The 18,953-nt window shown below is 49.0% G+C and overlaps 1 protein-coding gene and 1 long non-coding RNA gene across 2 annotated transcripts; one reads left to right on the forward strand and one right to left on the reverse strand.

Annotated features, from left to right (window-relative positions):
- Nucleotides 1–30: 30 nt before the first annotated feature.
- POP5 (POP5 homolog, ribonuclease P/MRP subunit) lies at nt 31–2,011 on the reverse strand. Its single transcript, XM_035340341.1, has 5 exons — nt 1,864–2,011; nt 1,652–1,794; nt 986–1,135; nt 486–569; nt 31–309 (listed from the first exon to the last, which is right to left on the reverse strand). Exons 1-5 carry the CDS (start codon nt 1,881–1,883, stop codon nt 206–208), a joined length of 501 nt encoding a protein of 166 aa, XP_035196232.1. The 5' UTR covers nt 1,884–2,011; the 3' UTR covers nt 31–205.
- Nucleotides 2,012–2,682: 671 nt separating this feature from the next.
- LOC118174752 lies at nt 2,683–18,317 on the forward strand. Its single transcript, XR_004754766.1, has 3 exons — nt 2,683–4,486; nt 12,717–12,803; nt 17,762–18,317. It is a non-coding gene; the product is annotated as an uncharacterized LOC118174752 (long non-coding RNA).
- Nucleotides 18,318–18,953: the final 636 nt, after the last annotated feature.

Consider the following 18,953-nt stretch of genomic DNA (forward strand, 5'->3'; position numbering starts at 1 on the left):
TCCTGGAGTAAAACAGACAACCCACTTAAGTGTAACACAATTTTAAAAAACAAAAAACATTTTATTATTCAAGAACACCTGGAACGGGGGAAGGAAGTCTAAATATGGACAGGTGCTTTTCCCAGCCCTTGCTTTTCTTACTACAGAAAACCATTATCATCTTGATTACAGCAGTACAGAGCAGGTGAACAGTAACAAGCAGTACTCAGTCTGTCTCTGTGCCATCATCCTCTTCCTCATCTCCACTTGGAGGCTGCTCTTCCATAAGGGAACAGCTCAGCACTGACTGCCGGATGCGCTGTCTTTCCTCTGCAAGAAAGGGGGCAACACGGGGTCATTACGTGATCTCTTCACATGTGCTGAGTGTCCTCAACTTGCAGAGAAAGGCACGTTTCTCAGTCCAGGAGCTGGAAGTAGCCTGGCACATCCTACAGAAGCTCCAGCAATTCAGGCTGCTCTTCAGGAAGGTGGCTGGAGGAACTCACCTTCGTTTGTGCAGTTTTGCAACAACGTCAGCAGCTGTCTTCTGTTATGCTGGATTAGAAACTTCTGACATGACCTTATGGTACCTATCGGAGTCACAGGAACGATGTGGAACAAGTTTTGAAACCATGAAACCAAGCGTTATCATCTGAAGCATGAAGATCTTTGTATCACACAATAAATACTCTGGGTACCACCTTTATTAAGGCAAGTGATAAGAAGCACGTCTAGGCTGTGCTTCCCCAGTGAAATGATAATTTCTAACAAGTAGTGCCACTTCTTTGTCCCAGGCGGTTAATTTTCAGGACAGGGACGATGCTATACTTTAAAAATGTTAGTTTTTTTTTTTTTTTTTTAATTAATGTAATGCAGTATGTACTGCCCTGGTTGTCTGCTCGCTGTAACGAAGACTCCTGCAGCATTACTGAGGGTCTGAGCACAGGAGGGCTGCTGCCCCTGATTTAGAGCCACCTCTACGTGCTCGCCGCGCTCCGAGGCTCACCTCCGACGTGCAGGGTGCTGAGGAAGCAGGGGCAGCGCAGCCCGCGGCTCTCCAGCTGCCTGACGAGCGGCAGCGCCGAGCACAGCAGCCGGTAGAAGTCCTTGCGGCAGCGCAGCAGCACGGTGCCCGTGTAGGCGTTCAGGTACTTCACTGCGGGGCGCGGCACCCCTCAGCGCCGGACCCCGGCCCCTCCGGGGGGGGGGGTATGCCCGGGGGGGGTCCCCTTCCTTCCCGGGGGGGACTTCCTTTCTTCCCCGCTCCTTTCTTCCCCGGGGATCCCTTTTTCTTGGGGGGAGGGGAATCCCTTCCCGGCGGGGGGGGCTTCCTTTACCGGGGGTCTTTCTTGCTGGGGGTCTCCCTCCCTCCAGGGGGGGCCTCTCTGGGGGGTGGTTCCCCTTTCTTCCCGGGGGTGCTCTTCCCTCCCGGGGGTCGCCCCTTCTTCCTGGGGGGCTTCCTGAGGGGGTCCCTTCCTTTCCCGGGGGTCCCCCTCTCTCCGGGGGGTTCCCCTTTCTTCAAGGGGGGTCGTTCCCTTCTTTTTTCGGGGCTCCCCCCCCCTCTCGGGGCAACCCCTTTTTTCCTGAGGGTCCCTGTCCCTCCCCGGGGGGGTCCCGCCCCTCCCCTCCCCTCCCCTCCCCTCCCGGGAGGTCCCGCTCCCCCCGCGGCCACCTGTGAAGGACACGGAGCAGCAGGCCAGCCCGTAGTCCCCGTAGGCCCGCGCGATGGCGTCCCTGACGGCGCTGCCCACGGCGCGGTCCTCGATGCAGGGCCGGCCCCGGGGCTCCTCGGCCACCACCTCGCACAGCACGTACCTGGGGGGAGGGCCGGGGGGTTACCGGGGCCCGGCCGGGCCCGGGCCCGGCGCCGCGCAGCCCGCTCACCTGTTCTTGAAGCGAACCATGCCGCCGCCGGACTGACGTCGCGCCCAGCCAATGGGAGAAGCGCCTCGGCGCACCGCAACCAATCGTCGCCGCGAGGAGGCGGGGACAGTGGAAGGACTTCCCGTCCTGACGCCTCCACGGCGGCCCTGCCCTTTCCTCTAGGTGCTGGCTGCGCGCATGCGCGTTATGTGTCGCTCCCCCCGGGGCGACCCCGCCGCCTTCCCGGCAGCCCCCGCGCGGGGGCGCGCGAGGCGCGCGGTGCCCGGGGTTGTGAGGGGTCCGTGAGGGGGCGGGGGGGGCACAGGGCGGGCCGGCCCGTTGAGCCTGCTGAGGGCTCATTAGTTATTTTTTTTAAAAGCAGGCTCAGCTGCTTGGGCTGTGTGCGTTCTGCCCTCCGGGCTGGTGCTTTTGTACCTCATTAAGTGAGCCCTCCTTGGAGGGCTCCTGTCCCTTGCTGCCTCACAGAATTAAGCTCCAGCGCTAATGCAAGCTCCAGCATTAATTTTTTCGTAAGTTCCAGCGTTAACACCTCACGGTACTGAGCTCCTCAGGCTCTGGCTGTGGAGACCTGTGAGGCGGGGGTGCGCCCCGTGTTGTGCTGCCCGCACCCGCTGAGCCGTGGCAGGGCTGCGAGCGCGGCCTCATTGCTAATTCAGAGTGGAAACATCTCCGCTAAGGGCCTTCATTCTAGACAAAGAACACGGTGATAAAGCCGGTGGAAATCCTGTCCTGGGTGATAAACTTCTGCCCTCTGAAACGGATGCCCGCTGCGCTACGTCTCCGTGTCTCTCGACTCTCTCCCCTTCACCTGTGCTCACGCTTTCTGTCACGTTTTTCTGAGGACTGGGGAATGCGAGTTGCCTCAAGAGAAAGAAGCACATAGGCCAGTACGGGCTCTGTAAAAAGAGACCTTTTCTGGTGAGACTGTGAAAAAGGGACCGGGCAATCTGTCAGCTTCTGGTGCTGGTGTGTGTAGAAGCGTTTTCTTGGGAGAGACCGTGCTGGATGGATTTTGCCATATTGCTTTGTGCTTTAATACCCGTGACTGGATTTACCCATCAGCTGTTCCACTCAGTGCAGCGAGCTCCTTGGTGAAAAGCTATTCCCACACTTCTGCGTGATATCAAAAACATGAGTGTGAACGTGGCTGCGTGTTTCCTCTGAGGAGTGAGGCCCTGGGCGAGCCTCCCAGCATGGCTGCTACCTCCGTGCTCTGGTGGCGTTCCCCTTCGTGCCCTCTGATCAGGTTCATTTGTGCCCTCCCTCGTTTCCCTCCTTTTGCAGAGGCGCAGCTGGGTCCCTGACAGGCAGCCCACGTGAGTGCACTCTGCCCTGTAATCCAATAGGACATGTGCACTGTGCGTGCTCCTGGCTCGGCGCTATGGACAGCAAAAGCCTCGGTTTTTGGTCCAGAAAGCTGATTAGGAGAGACACAGCGCAAAGAGAGAGCAGTGTTGTGCGAGAACCCTGCCCTGCCTCGTTTCATGTAGGACGTTGCCTTTAGTTCCCTGTCGTTGGTCTGGATGATGCACAGAGCAGCTGAGCCACCACAGCTCCCTGCACAGTCTGCGCTCGTGTTAGCACCAGCTGTGTGGCTCCGGTCAGGCTTCGTGGTGTGCTGAGCTGACAGCGCAGGAATTAAAAGGTTGCAACACCTTCACATTTGTTTTCTTACCTCCTCGCCCCATCCTCTGCAAGATTTGCTGTATTGATTTGTGTCAGTGATTCAAGAGACTGTCACAAGTGATGGTGAGTTATACAGTCAAGGTGGAAAAGAACTGTCTCCTACGAAAAGATCTGACAGAGAAAAATTCAGAAAATGCCATTTGAATTGAAGAGTGGGTCAAGACACCTGCCAAGGGAGAGGATGGATGTCTCTCCTGCAGACCTGGAGAGGCGATATGGCCTTGGAACAGCTTGTGACGTAGGAACTATGAAGGACAGAATATACCAGGACAGGGAGAAATAACGTTGCACTCCCTATATGCATTAGAGACAATTTATAAAGCAATTTGAGAGCTTAGTATAGAAGATTCTTTATCAGTGCATAAAGAATAATCGTTTGATCAATGATTGTCCAACAATGTAGGGAATTTGATAAACTCCCAGGCTGAATTTCTCTGGCCTTGGTCTGCATATTGATTTTATTTCAAGAATAATAGAGTAAATGCAGTAAATGGCTGGTATGGATGTGTTGTGAAGAGCAGGACAATGTTTTGGAGCTGTGAAGTCCTGCGTTGCTGCCACTGCTTAACTACTTCAGAGGCCTCAAAGATTCACCGGTGAGACTTTCTTCCCTCCGTATCCCGTAGCTGTTCTAAGACTGCTTGTCTTGAATCTGGCCCTGGGCAGAGATGAACAGCTGAGAAAGAGACTCTGGATTGACTTTGTGTTCCTGTCCACACACCGTTACACTAAGTAATGGAACAGTTACAGTCACTGTCAAGCAAGAGCAGGTTGGGGTGTTCTGTATCCAGCTGCCCCTCCAGCGAACGTTGCTGTAGATAAGTGACCAGCCGGTGGGGCTGAGGCAAATCCCCTGCTGAACCCCCAGTGCCCAGATCACAGCAGGTTCGTGGGCTGTCGCAGAGCTGGACCCGAGCAGCGGATGCGTATTGGGAAGGTGAGTTTCGGTAACAGAAGCCTAATTCTCTCTTGGCGTAGCGTGAGGAAGCTGAGCGCCTCGCCGGGGCTGAGAGCTGCAGCCAAATGCCCTAAAAACCCGTCAGAAATAGTCGAGTGGGTTTTGAGCCCACCAGCTCTTCCTTGGCTGACCTGAGGTGCGGAGTGGGGCGGGAAAATGGCCGAGGTTACATCTGCTGCAGGAATGCAGTTCTGGCCTCCTCTGGGGTGGCTCTGCTCCAGAGGCACTGAGCCTGCCTGCTCCTGTGGGGCTGGCCTTTGAGTGCTGGCCCGTGCAGCCCTGCCCTGGCCCTGCAGCTCGGTGCCCAGCAGCCTGCACCTCAAGGAAGGCACTCAAACAAATCCTTACACTTCTAGGCTGGATGCCAGGGGATACAGGAGGGATGCTGAGGTCATTTTCCAAGCTCACCTTTGTTATGTGCACTAGCATGCATGTGGAGGGGTTATTCCCAAGCAGGCCTGGTTGTTATTACCATTTTCATTCATGACTTGACATTTTATTGAAGATCTAGACCTTCATCTTGGATTTACACAGCATTCGTAATCTCCAGATTACGGGTTAGATCACATTTGTATTATGTACAATTAATTGTGCTAATAAGCTGCGATAAACATGGTGATTAATGCACACCTTCTGCTGCATGCAGCCAGCTCTTAGAATTCCTGAGTATTTGCTACGTTTAAAATTGCCAGCAAATTTGTTCAGTGAAAAGACAGAGATCAGTTACTGAATCTTTGCACTCTTCCTAGGCAGGAGGTTTGGTACATCAGTCCTGTATGGTGCTTGCACGTGATTCAGCCAAGTAATTACATTCTGGGCTAAAATGAGGCTGCGTTGCTTCTCCATCCTCGTGATACCGCAATTTGATCTTCCTGAATAGCCCAAGCCATGATTTTGCTTCCCCTGGAAGCACTGAACTAAATTTGCCATCAGGTGTGGCATCAGAGTGACAGCTATGGTTTGTTCCACTGGATGCACACTGCGTCCCCAGATAACCCCGCAGCTGCACATACACAACAATCTGGCTAAAATTAAAACTGCTTCTTAATTTCTGTCCGATGTCGCCTGAAGCTTTGTGTTCAGTTTGTCTAAACAAGGTCACTGAGACAGAAGAGCGCGTTCTCCAAGCACGTTGGCCTGGAGCCATTCACGCAGATGCTTTCAGTTAGCGCAGGGGACGCCCTCCCTCTCGCTTTGGTCCCTTCCTTCTCACTCCCTCATTTTCTGTACCTCTCTACGCCCCCCTCTTTAGCTCAGGAGCCCTCGGATCAATATACTTAAGAATAAAACCCATCCTTTTTTATCATCCTAACACATAATCGCTAATCATAAACTTTCTTATTTGTTAAGTGTTAGAACCTTCCTTAGCTGAAGTAGGATGTGTTATTGTGATTCTTTTTTCTTCCTTCCAGAACAGTCCTGAGAGCGCTTCCCCGTGCGCAGGGCAGAGCTGGGGGCAGCTCCGCATTGCTGGGGCCTGGGTACCCTGGTGTGGCAAAACCATGAGGCTGCAGCTTGAAGCAAATTCTATGTCTGCATCTTTCAGCAGCTTGCAGCATGATCTTAGACTACATCCTTTGGGAAGGTCAAAATATTAAATTATTATTATTATTTTAATAGCCAAGAGCAGGAAGATCCTGTTCAGGTTAACAGCAACCGCGTGCGCTGCGAAGCTGGCCCGAAACTTCTGAGCTTCGTTTTCTCAAGCTCTGCAATGGGAATGATTGCAAATACTTTGCTTGCAGATATACGTTAACAATCAGTAAAAAGCTTACTTGAACGTTGTTAATTATCAAACATAGTAAAACTGCTTCTATCTATGAAACCCATAGGCAGCGCGCTCATCTGCAGCAGGTTGCTGCAAGAAGCAAACAGCTGCTTCCAAACTCAGTAAGGCAAAACCTAGAATATTTGTTCTGATATTTGGGATTCTCTTTTCCCTTCCCTTTCTGCATTAGGCAGCGCCGCCTGAGCCACCTAAGTTGCTGTGTGATCTGCTGCGTGGAAAAAAACCCAACCCGTACTTAATGCCTCCTTAACGGGGATGTTAAGATGGATTAATTATTCTTTGTTCTGGTCTCTGAAGATAAAGGGTAATTGCTCTTAATTAGGAGTAATTGAAAAATTGCTCCTTCACAGAGAGCCCAATAGCATTAGTGGGAGCTGAGCTTCTTGCCACCTCTAGGGAGGAGTCTGGCATCCCAGAAGTTAGAGCAAAGGCTGCGCTAAGCCTGAGAATGGCCTCAGAGGGTTTTCTCAGTTTCCAGCCTGCCCTCGGGAGCAGTGTTTTCAGATGTAGCAGGTCTTGGAGCGTGCAGGCGAGGCAGGGCTCGTTGTTTTGTTCTGTGCTGATTGTTTTGTTCTGTGCTGAGTGGTGCTCCAGCAGAAGATGCAGTCCGCGAGGCAGGTTGTCATCGCTGATGCGCGAGACTTTTCATCAGGAAGCTTCCAGGAACAAACACCCCTCGGCTCACCTGTCTGGGAAGGAAGCTTTAGGACAAAAGTGAACAAAAGCCTACACCTCTGTAGGAACCTGCACGTCATCTGTGGGTCAGCAAGAAGGCAGAGGTGCCTGCCAAAAGTGGAGACTATGCGGAGATATTTGAATTAAGGTGAAAAGGAAGAACGGTGATTTTTCCGAGGGCAGACCAGATCTTTGCGCCTTGCTTTTTCTTTCCCCTCGATTCCCATGGGCGGTTTAAGCCGTGGCCCTGTTTTGCAGTGAGATGCATCTGCTTATGTTGCTGTGTGCTGAACAACCCTTTTCTCTGCGCGGCTTTATGTTCAGCTCCAGCAGCCTCGAGCACCACAGGAGCAGAGATGTCTGCCGCAGAGCACTTGTCTCCGTAATGAGGGAGACGGAGGAAAACACTTCCCTGCACACCCGTCGCTCAGCAGCAGCGGTGCTGGGCACAAGGACAGGCCTCCTGGAGCAGCTTTGCATAACCCATGGCTGCTGCGTGGCTCCGGCTGGGCAGCAGCAGCGTGTGTCAGAGGAGAGGAGCTGCGGGGAGCTGCCCAGCAGGATAGGACTGGGGAGCTTCAGGGTCCCGGCGTGTACTGGTGTCAGCTCGGAGCAAACAGCGTGCCAGTCACTGACTGCTTGGGGCACGCAGTCTCAGCTCTTTGCCTGACCCAGCCTGACAGCGCCCTCCCCACGCGTCTGTTCCAGCCTCCATCCACGTTTAGCTGCAGCATCCCACTGCCCGGCACAGCAAGCGAAAGCCCCTGGGAAGCAGAGCGAGGCGCAGCCTACGAGTGCAGCTTTGGGTGGGGGAGAATCAGCAGCGACTTTTATTTCTGCTGTGCTGACTGGGGCTGCTCACAGAGACCAGCGAGCGCAAACAGATCTCTGGAGGCCATGGCTGCTGTAGACTGCAGAAGACAAAAAACGCCAGAAGCATCTGACCTATTTTGGGAAGCTTGCCTGGGCTTTTTGTTTTTATTTTATTTTATTCTTAAAAGATGAGTTTGCACCTGAGTTAGAGGCTGTAAATATTTGTCACTTTCCCTAACTATGCACACTGTGAAGACAGAAACAAACTAAAAAAATACCTTGCTGCATTTGCTAGGCTGATTCCACCAGCTGCCCTGAGGGCACGGGAGTTTGAGCTGGTGCTTGAGATGAGTTCTGCCTGCTGCTGGTTGGTCCCAAGCTCCCGGTGGTGCACGTAGCAGCCTTCTTGGAGTGCCTGATGCAGTGCGATGAGCTGGGGACAACTGACCGAGGGCACGTCCCTCAGGCCACCTCAGTAAAATTCCATAGTGCATGTGCTGGAAGCCAAGCAGTTGTTGCTACGTGACCTTCTCTGTCCCCGTTTCATACCTGTGATGCTTAAAAGATCATGTTTATCCTGCTGTAACAGTAGTGACTTAATTAGAGCTGAATTTGGTCCTACCGCCTCTGAACATGAGCAGCTTCCATCAAGTCATCTAAAGGATCAGATCTAGTTTCTTCTTTCTCTCAGTATTGGTGGCATCTGGTTTCATTTTCCATCTTTCCTCAGGGAGCTCACTTTTCCCCCCATTTCAGCACGTGCCTGCTGCATGTCATCACCCAGGACTGCCGGTGTCTCAGAGCCGAGCTAAGCAGCGCTCTGCCAGCCAGCAAAGTTCAAGATTTTGGGGGCAGAACGTGAGATGCTTCACGGAGTGGTGTTGTGGACTGGGTAGCTTCAACCCGGTACGTGCTTACAGGTCACGAAACTAAGCCACAGCCAGTTAAATGTGTGCGTGTCCCCACGCAGGGTGTGTAGAGGCAGCACAGTTTGCATCCTGCAGGGTCACGGGAGCCAGTGGTTTTGCACCGCCTGGCTCCTCTCCCTTGATTCCCTAAGGGGCACCTGGGGACTTCCCAGGGTGACAGGGTGGGCCCTGCGGGTGGGACAGCAAGGCTAGCAGGGGATGTGGTACGCCCAGCAAAACTTCTACGTGCCCACCACTCTCTGCCTGGCCTCACTATTTATTGCTACATACACCCATGCAAGAAATTTTCTACATCTTGTGAACAATCTTCAGGATTCAATTCTTTTAACTCGTCCCTTCTCTGTCCCCTTCCCCACCCGAACTGCGTGGCCAGACTAAAGCTCCCTCGGCTTTGGGCCTGGCAAACGGGCAGACACTGAAGTAATAACAGCGAAGTGTTTTTGAAGATGTAGGATTTAAATAAACAACCCAAAGCCATGAGGGGATGATTTCAAGTGCTGATTAGATTCCTCTACAGCACGCTTCCAATTGCAGCTCTCGGCATTTTGATGCGCTACCATCTACATACAAATACAGACCCACTGCTCAGAACTGCCACTAGGCTTCCTGTTGGATCATCAGCACTGTAAGGTGATCGGCACCCGTGAGTCACATCCCAGATGTTAACGAAAGCATGTTAACATCATTTAATTAATTTACTTAAATTACACATAGTGAGCTTTTTTTATTTGGGGGACTTGCTGGGTGCAGGTGTTTCTCTGTAAGCGTGGGGGCAAGAAATCTAATTAGTCTTTTGCTAGTCTGAGTAGCAGCGACTGGTGGTGTCACCTGATGTTGAAGCTCATTTTTCAATAAAATTGCAGGGGTTTATAACACGGATCCGGAGTGCTGCTCCCATTCACATTCCCTCCTCCTCTACCCTATATTCTCCGACAGCCAGATACCATAGTGACAAACACAGCAAACGCGCTGTGAAGCACACACGGAGCCTCCAGCTTCGTTCTTTAGGAAGCCTTTCACACATTACGGCTTTGTACAGGAGACGACGTTCAGAGGACAGGAAATAAGTAATTTCAGGTTAAGTAATGGACTTAAGGACTTCACATCCAAGCCGACTGTCTTTCTGGCTGTCAGAGCTGTGTAACTGTGTCACCAATATCCAGTCTGATGTTTTCTTTATTATTATTCATAAGCTCCCATTCCAAACAGCAATCAAACTCTTCAGGCTGCGCCGTCGCGGGGATTATCACACTTGCAGAGCGGTTAAAGTCACTTCGCCTCGAGTCTTCTGCCTCTGAAAAGTGCCCAAGGCTAATCGCTGCGAAATGTGACGCCTGTCATGTCTCCTCGTTCAAGTGCGTGCGGCGGGCCTGTCATTCCCTAAAAGCCTTTACATCTGTTATTACACGGTAATCCTCGGGCAGCGGGCTCCAAATCAGCAGTCGGCGGAGCCCGGCAAGGTATGGCTCAGCCTTGCTTTGCATAACTCCCACAGTGCAAGGCTCTCCCTCCTGCCATCATTAATAAGCAATAAGAATATTATATAAGCTGGCGTCTTTTTTTAAACCATGATAATTTCAAATGCTATTATAATTAGGACAAAGATGAGAGTTTGAGCCGGGGGAGGAAACAGACAAAGGATTAAGCTGATCTCCACCATGACGTTGGAAGGTTTCTTTGTCTGTTATATGCTAGTTTGGACAATAATGGGTACACTTCAGCCCCATGAAGAGGAAAACAGACAATTTATTTAAAAGTATTAATCCTTTTCGTCCTGAAACGTTATCTATTGCCATAAATAGGATCAGAGCTTTCTAGTCCACTTATATTCTGATTAACTGACCTGCAGTAAGAGCCTGAAAAGCAGTGTATGTTTGTGCAGTATCCTGATGCTTTTCAGCTCGTTGGTGGGCTGGATAAAGCGGACAAAAATGTTGTGTTGCTGGGAGCTTCTTTGCTTAAGGCAGAGTGACTGCGGGCTGCAGCCACGGGGCAATGGTGTGGCAAGAGATGTGGCCTCCCAGGGAGCGGGTCCAAAGCCCGGCAGATCGGACGTGATGATTTCACGCAGAAAAGTTCAATGTCTGGGTGGAGGAGGCAGGATTTGCCGCAAAGGGAAACCAAGTGAAGGTGTGGGTAATGGATGTAACTAATAGGGCCGCTTGCTCTGGAATAGGGAAGATTTTAAAAGTCACTTGTCACAATCGTTTTCCCTCTAATGCTGCAGCAGCCCTTGGATATGAGCATGTTCCTGATGTTCCCCCTCACTCACATGCACGAACACGGGCAGGCAGGCGGGAGGAGGCAGCTGCACTGACACACTATGGGGTTTGCAAGAACATGACGGCAATTTAGCAGAACGATTAAAAGATTGCAAACATTTATTAATAGCTTTGCTGCTGCAGCAGCTCTGCCGGAGAAGCCTTGCTTCCTCAGGGATGCTCTTACCTCCTGCCCCTTCCCTTCCACAGCTTTAGAAATTGAAAAGTCATTTTTGGACTCGGCTGCAGAGTAAAGCCCTGGCTCTGCCCCAGCAGTCCAGGCCACTTTATCCCACTACCTGGGCAGGGGAACATGAGTGTGAGAAAGAAGTTACGCAGAGCAAAACAAAAGGGATTTTTGTTTTCAGCTATTGCTTGGCCATTTTTTTCTCCCTGTGCTCCTCTCTCTTTGTCGTCTTGCTCTTCTCCAGCCACTCCTTTTCCTCCCCTCCGGCCAGAGTGACTTTCTGTCGCTGGCACTGGGTTGAGACATGGGTCTGCACTGCCTTTTTGATTCTGTATGACAAAATGAGTGGAAGACAGTATAAAAGCAGTATTGGAGCAGTTCTGGCAAAAGTTCTGCAGAGCAACCAACAAATTCCCTGAGAAAAGACAGAGTAAGATCAGGTCTTTTGCAATTCACGACTGTTGTTGGCTCCTCAGATTTTGTTTTACTTTTAACATTGGGGAAGGTGAAGGTTCAACAGGAGGAAAAAAAAAAAAAAAAGGGTGATGGCCTGAACAAGAAGTCACCTCATACTTCATGGCTGATCCTGCTGGACTGCAGCAAGCTCTGTAAATGAGCTGGGCACTAGCGATGTTTGAGTGCGCAGTATCTGAGACATTTTTATCCCGCAGAGCAGATGATGGTGACTGACTGATGGAAGTTTGCAGCAGGAGGATATTTATCCTACGCATATGGTGACCTCCTCCATATTCCCCTCCCCAGTGAAATAATCAGCTTCTTGCACTTGTTATTTTTTTTTTAAACTGGATCCTACTAAAATGTAGGGACAGCCTAGAAGGAATATATATATATTTCTTTCTGCTAAGCAAAGCTGACAGAAGACATGAATGCTTGTGTTCCTGTCATCATCTAAAATCCTGCTTGGAATCGGGTAGGACGGCAGCGCACCTCAGCCACAGCCGTTCCTGTACAGCATGGCCACGGGAGAAAAAATACACTGGGGGAAGAGTGCGGGAAAGAAAAGAGTCCTGCATTATTCTTACCTGAGCCTAGCACGCTTGGTTTCCGTAGTTTTGTCTGTTACAGCGTGCGCTAGGTTGATTTGACTCTTTTTGAATTGTTTCCCCCATTTCTTCAAGTTTGCAGTTAAAATATTGCCTCCATCAGCTTCCAAGTGTTGTGTCCAATTTAGAAGTTGACTAGCATGAATTTGCATCCTTTGTAAGGGCATGGAGCTCAGGAAAAGGATCTGATTCCCTCTGTCCACTTCTGAATGTCGTGCTCTTCATGGGTTGACCTGTGAAACCACACAACCTGAGAGAGAAGAGTAAGCCCCACAGAAATCCTCCCTGCTCGGGATGTTTCATGAAAACCTATGGGAATTTCTGTAGAGCTTGGCAGGCAGCCTCTACAGCCTTAAAAAGGCCTGCTTTTGTAGAGAATGAGTGTAATACTTTGTATGATCCCAGCCTAAAAGCCAGAGTACCCACCTGTGATTGTAGTTAACGCCCTGGGTGTGTTGGGGCTAATTGCTTCCTTCGGTTTGTTTCTCTAGGAGCTGGAATTCCCTTGCTCAGAATAGCCCAGAAAAGATGAAAGAGGATTAAACAGAGCTGGATGTTGGAGAGGTACCCGGTCTCAGGTGAGATGGAACTCTATATTCTAAATACAATCCCTCAAACGCGGGTTTAACAGAAGAAACTGATTTCAGAGATACTTTCTATCTCTCATCTCTTGTTTGAAGATTGGAAATCCCAAGTCTTCCCAGTTAGTAGCAGCTACATAGTTTCAGCTGCCCTGTGGAAGTTCTCATCCTTTCCTGGAGGCAGCTGTTTTACTGGCATTGGTTTCAGTATCTGTAATTCCCAAGTTCAGTGTGTGTGATAACAAAAGGATGCCTTGCAGGCTTGGGACAACTGGGACAGCTGTTGATGGTTTTTTAATTCTTTTTTTTTTTTTTTTTTTCTTGTCCTGAAAGGGTGTTTTGGAATGTGTTGGCCTTTACAAATATTTAAAGAAAGAGATTGTATTTCTTCATCATTTCCCCTGCTCCCGTCAAAATCTCTGCCCTCAGTGATCCTCCTGCCTCCCATATACCACATTATCTTGTTACTAACCTACTTCCTTGCTCAATAATAAAAGAAAATATGTATTTTGTACTATTTAGGGTATGAGAACCACTGTCCTCTTTCTTGTGGAGTAGTCAGAGTGTAGCCTTTACTGCTGTTGGGTCAAATGCTCCCTCTGGGTACACTGTCCATGGCTCTGGAAGCAATTGGAATTGTGTCTTTGCAAATGAGTACAGAATTTGCTTTCTTATGTCTTGAGTTATCTCTATAATCATGTATCTTGGTCTCTCTGTCTGCATTCAGGTGGCAGGTAACAGGATTATGACTATGGCTAAATAACCTGTATTAAGATTCAAATACAACAAAAAAGCAAAGTGTTAAGCATCTCAACTGATAAATTTCTTAGTTCGATATGAAAAAACCCTAGAGTGGTAAGAAACTCATGAAATTCCACGAGTTCATTTATTCTGTCTTCCTCCCATCGTTAAAGGAAGATAGGAGTTTGGGATAGCCACCAAGGCACTCACCTTTGTAATTTTATTTCTTGGCCCTCACACAACACAGGAGCTGGGGACAGCACTCGGGTATAGCCCAGATACACCCTTGAGACACGATTAGTCTGCAGTTGTACACCTTTGTGAGGCTCGGATGCCACAGCAATGCTCAGGAATACGGTGACCAAAAGCAATGTGGCTAGATCTTTTCTAACTGGAAAACGTAGAGATGAGAGAAGAGGCGGTGAGCCTGTTGCTTCTGCACAGTGAGAAGCCAGGAGGTGAGGATCTTCGGTTTTTATTCACTTATTTGGGAACAAGGCAAGAGAAAATAGGTGTTCTTCTTTGTATCCTTGCTAGGAGACTGAGAAGAGGTAATAAGAAGGAAAGGGAGAAGAAGGTAGAGGTGATAACAGAAAGGAAAAATGTCCTTTCTCGGTGCCAGGTACTAATAAATAACTTTCTAGTCACTGAGGAGAAAGGTAGGAAGCAGAATAGAGGACTTTTCAAGGTTTTGGTTCTTCTGTGGAGTAAGTGCCTTTGAAGAAATATATTCAAAGATAAAATATTCCAAGAGAACATAAATATAGGAATGATGAGGCTGCACATGATGAACTTGTTAGTTTTAAAACTCTATCAGAACAAAGTCATTAACAGAATGTGCTTCGTTGATTTGATGGTGGATTAAGAACTGGAAGGAAAATGGAAAAGCAGCTAATGTGAAACTGCGTCATCCTCTGCCTCCATTGAGACAACACTGTATCACCTCTGCTGGTAGCAAAAAATCCACCAGCCTTTGTCATCATTTTGCATCACAGCGTGACCCAAAAGCAGATAGCATTCCCTCTGCTGTCACAAAGTGCAGCACCGGGGATCACTTGCAGGAGTCCAGTGGCCGTGTAGCTGGGGAACATTGCTCGACACTACTACTGCCAGTGAAAAGCTGCGGGAGCTGAAATGTACTGCTCTGTTTGTGCTGTTTGTGTGGATCCTCATCAACATTACCAATTTTCAGTTCTAATGAGAGCTATAAGTGAGTTTTCCTTCTCAAGGTACTACTTGCAAAGGTTTTGCTTCAGCTCAACCGCAAGATATTCTTGCTTGCCCGATGTGTTTGTCCTCTCTCACTGTTGTCCAGAGTTTGCTTCCTCACCCAATGTCAGGGTGAGCCACAGCTCACAGCCATTAAAGGCAGTTTATGGAAAACATACCCGAATCGCTGTGATCACATTGTCTTAAACTCTCCATTTGAAAGAAGTGTAGCACCAGATTTCCTCATTTCCTATCTACAAATCTTGCTTTTTTTATAACAGTAATAAGCTTCCAGACCCTACTTGTGTTCTTTGGCATCAATGTTGTAGTCTTCCCTCCCTCATAATCTTTTTCTTCCTTTTAACCCAGTACTGGTTTAAATTATTTTCTCCTACCATAGGTACTCACTTCCAACCCCCCCAGTCTCTGTCAATCGCAGCAAATTTGGTACATTACAGATATCTGTTTGTCTTGGCTAGGATTTGTGCATTACTTGCTTACATAGACGTTTAAACTAAAGTTCATGCAACATCCATCCTTATTGTCTTGGGCTTGAGAGAGGACAAGTTTCAGTAGAGCTCCATTCGCCTCTGATGAAAGCCCGTGAACAAAGCAAGTAACTGCTAGAATCTCTTTATCTGAGTACCTGGATTTCTCCTACAGTGACTCTTCTTGTTCAAATTCCCATCTTCTTTCCTCTTAGGTAATACCTGGGTTTGCTGAGTAGCCAGGTAAGGGTCTAGCATCTAGCTGCTGCACCCATTCACTGAACAGATGTCAACAGATCTTGGTAAGGAGAAGTTCATTACGAGTAGAATGAGAGATTCAGAGGTGCCCGACCATTTCCATAACAAACCAATTAGCGGGCTGGAAGCTCTGGGTGAGAACCAGGGTGGCATGACTAACAGGATGGACAGAGGGGGCCGAAATGCCGGTGTCGCTTTCTAAGTGCTCTTATAGATTTTACTTATTCACAGAGCGACGTGGCTTTTGGGTGCTGATGAGTAATGAGTAGGGCTAGTCTGTTTAGTGTCCCTGTCCCCCAAGGCCACTGCCCTTTGAGAGAGAACAGTGTGTACCACTGCTTTTGGCAGCCACGCTCCCAACCTGACGCAGGCGGTTTGGGGGGGCACGTTGCCGGCAGAGATGACTCATTCCGCCTCAGTGGCTCATTGAGGAGCTGCAGGGAGAAGCTATTTATAACCAGACCTTTCAGGTTCAGTGCAACAGCATCTTCAGCAGGAGGAACGGGACAGAAATGGGGATGGCACATAAGACTTCTCTGATCCAAATGAATCTCCGCCCCAGTATCGTCCCCAGAGCCACACAGCCACTGGCTGGCTTCAGCCAGCCCTTTTCCCCAAGCCTTTTGCTCAGCTGGCTGGGTGCTCTGGTCACAGCGTAAGATTCTGCTGATAACCCTGCAGCTCCTCCAAGAGCAGGGAGACAACTGTGAATATCATCAGCGTGAACGAAGCACCAACTCCTTCTGCTGTAGCTATTAGACAAGCTGTTACTGCTTCTGTCTGACCCGTGGCCATAACATTATCACCTTATATTTTCTCTGTCCCAGTCCATGTTTGTCCCTGGCTTACCATCAAGACAAGCTCTTTTCATGGGTGTTTTCAAACAGTCTTCATGCTGCCAGCAAATCCCATTTAAACCTCCTGAGGTTTCTCTTATATATACAAGCTAACACTGTAATTTATAAAACTGTAGCTGTTTTTCTGATCTTGCCACGGACTCATTACATCTTTAGGTGCTTCCATGACTCCATATGTGAAACAGAGATAATGATACCCCCTGGGTTAAGCACAGTGTGATCTGCAGCTACGAAACACCACCTAAGTGGTAATATTATTACCAAAGAGTCACAGAACAATAGGGAAGCATGCTACACAACAGTAGAGGACAGCAGGCGTAAAAGAAAATATTTACTACGAACACATACCTCTTTGTATCTAGGTAACTGTGGCCTTTCTCTTGAACCATATTAGCATACAGCAAAAATACTGGAATTTTGTGTTACTCTAAACTTCATGTTGCCTGTTCTCTTAATTGGTTTTTGAATTCAAAGAGGATCCTGTTGCATGCACACTTACCTGGTTCTTGGTCTACGTCTGCCCCGTTCTTAAACCCGTTTGTGTCTGGAACTGGGTGGTGGTTAGAGGGCTCCTTGGCTCCTGTCATTCTGTAGGCTTCTTCCCATAGCTTAAATGCTTCATATTTAGCTCCTCAGCTTCTCTTTTTCTTCTTTCTACCTCCTTCTTCCTACTCCTTTTTTTGCTAAGTGTATAACCGGCTTCTCAGTACACAGCCAGGGTACAGCGTGATGAGTATAACGTCTCAGCGTCTCATCAAGGCCATTTGGTAGATCTGTAGCTTTCTTTGGCATTTTCTCTTTTGGCTGTCCTGCATCTCTGAGCTATGGACCCGGAGGCATGCTGGCCTTTTTTTTGCAGTGGGTTGTATTTATTATCTTCATACAGAAGCTGTACTATAAATAATTCTTGCCTTCGGTTTTGGCAGCTATCTAAAGGGGAAGTCTACTCTGCATTGAACGCAATAGTGCTGTGACAGCCATTTCTTTCTCAAAGCCCAGCTATGAGACTGTAGAGACCTGTGGGTGTGAGATGTTCCTTGTATGCTTCGTCTAAAAATTTGAGCTGGAGGTGGCCTCTGCAGAGTAGCCCCAGTCTCCTTAGCTGCCACCTTATTTTTCTGAATCTCAGTTTCTTTTTGGAAAAAGTAGACCTATGGATCTTGTGGTTGCAAATAAGCCTCGGAAACCTCAACAAAATGTAGCTGGTGCTGAGATGTTTGCAATAGTCCTGAGAGAATGAGGCCATGTTTCAGGAGCACGAAGCGTCATTCATTTTTTTGAGTGGTAAGCTAAGATGTGTAGTGATTATAAGAGTAATGCCAACTACGTTCCTTGTCTCTTTCTTCAGAAATTTTACGCAGTAGATAAAATGGTTCTTAGAGCTCTTGGCTTATCCTTTCAGTGACTGCCTTGTCTTCCCTTGGGCGCCTTAGGCACCAGCGAGCTCACGTACGCTGTGTGAAGCGCAGCCAGCCCCCCTGCATGTCACCACCACCTCTCCTCAGCCTGAGGCTTACGACTGCCTTGAGCAGACCCCAGCAGGCATCCCGAGGATGGGCACTACAGCTGGAGAGTGCACAAGGAGATGTGTCCAGGTTTGGCTCCACTAAACCCAGAAGTGAGAGGGCCAGGAAGGGAAACCAGGAGTGTGCACACATGTCAGAGGCTGGAAGGGATTTACCTCCCTGCATTTCCAATTGCTTGTTTTCTATCTGGGGAAAATCCCTTTTGACAGCCCAGGCGGTGAGCTTCTAATTCCTGTCTCCGGCTCATTTTTCACTTCAATCCCTCAGCGAACGGATTTTAATGCTTGATGGATTCAAACAAAATTATTTCCGTTCCTGTGGCTTTGCAAAAGCCTCTAGGGTGTGTGTGTGCACGCAGGGGAGGAGGGATGGGGCTTGTTTTCGTTACACTCCAATAAGCCTCCTCTCCAGGGGAAATGTATTTCATTTCTTCATTTAGGGCTTTCTTGCTGATGATTCCTCCCATGCTGTCCGTCTGGCTGCTGGCTCATAGGACGACCTGTAAAAGATTTGCTGTTCCACAGGGTCCTAATGCCATGTTCCAGATCAGTGTTTTTGCTGCAAACAGGGATGCGAGTAATATGACCAAACCGTGCACCCAGGAATAGCACTGGAGTGGGGGAACCTCTGTGGGAAAACTTTCATCGTCACCAGCTCTAGCTGGGAGTGAGGCAGCTCCAAGGCTAAGAAGTGGGGTTAGCGACTGAAGCCTTGTCCAGGTGGTCAGCAGCCTTTACCATAGACATCTGCTTTGAACACGTGCACAGTTCACAGTGCTGCTGTTGTGATTGAGAAGTATTGCTTCTCATTACAATTTCAAGCCTCTCCTACTAGCAGAAATCACTGTAGGAAACTGAGCAAGGGCTCTGCTTGTGTAATATTTGGTAGTCAGAATTTTAGCTGCTTGGCCACCATGGGGCAGGGAAGCTGAACTTAAAATGCTCAATATCTCATCTTTCTGTCCAAGCCCAATCATCGCCATGGTAAAAATGACCAAAGCAATGGTTCTATGGTATATGGTCTAATAACACTCATAACCAGCGTGCGGAAGGTCCTCATTGTTTTCTG

Source organism: Oxyura jamaicensis, chromosome 15 (genome assembly GCF_011077185.1).
Source record: "Oxyura jamaicensis isolate SHBP4307 breed ruddy duck chromosome 15, BPBGC_Ojam_1.0, whole genome shotgun sequence".
Classification (NCBI taxonomy): domain Eukaryota; kingdom Metazoa; phylum Chordata; class Aves; order Anseriformes; family Anatidae; genus Oxyura; species Oxyura jamaicensis.

Coding starts and splice junctions, on each gene's coding strand:
- POP5 (XM_035340341.1), bottom strand. CDS start 1,883: ATGGTTCGCTTCAAGAACAG. Junction 570..985: donor CAGCACCCTGCACGTCGGAG/GTGAGCCTCGGA, acceptor TGACTCCGATAG/GTACCATAAGGTCATGTCAG. Junction 310..485: donor GCAAAACTGCACAAACGAAG/GTGAGTTCCTCC, acceptor CCTTTCTTGCAG/AGGAAAGACAGCGCATCCGG.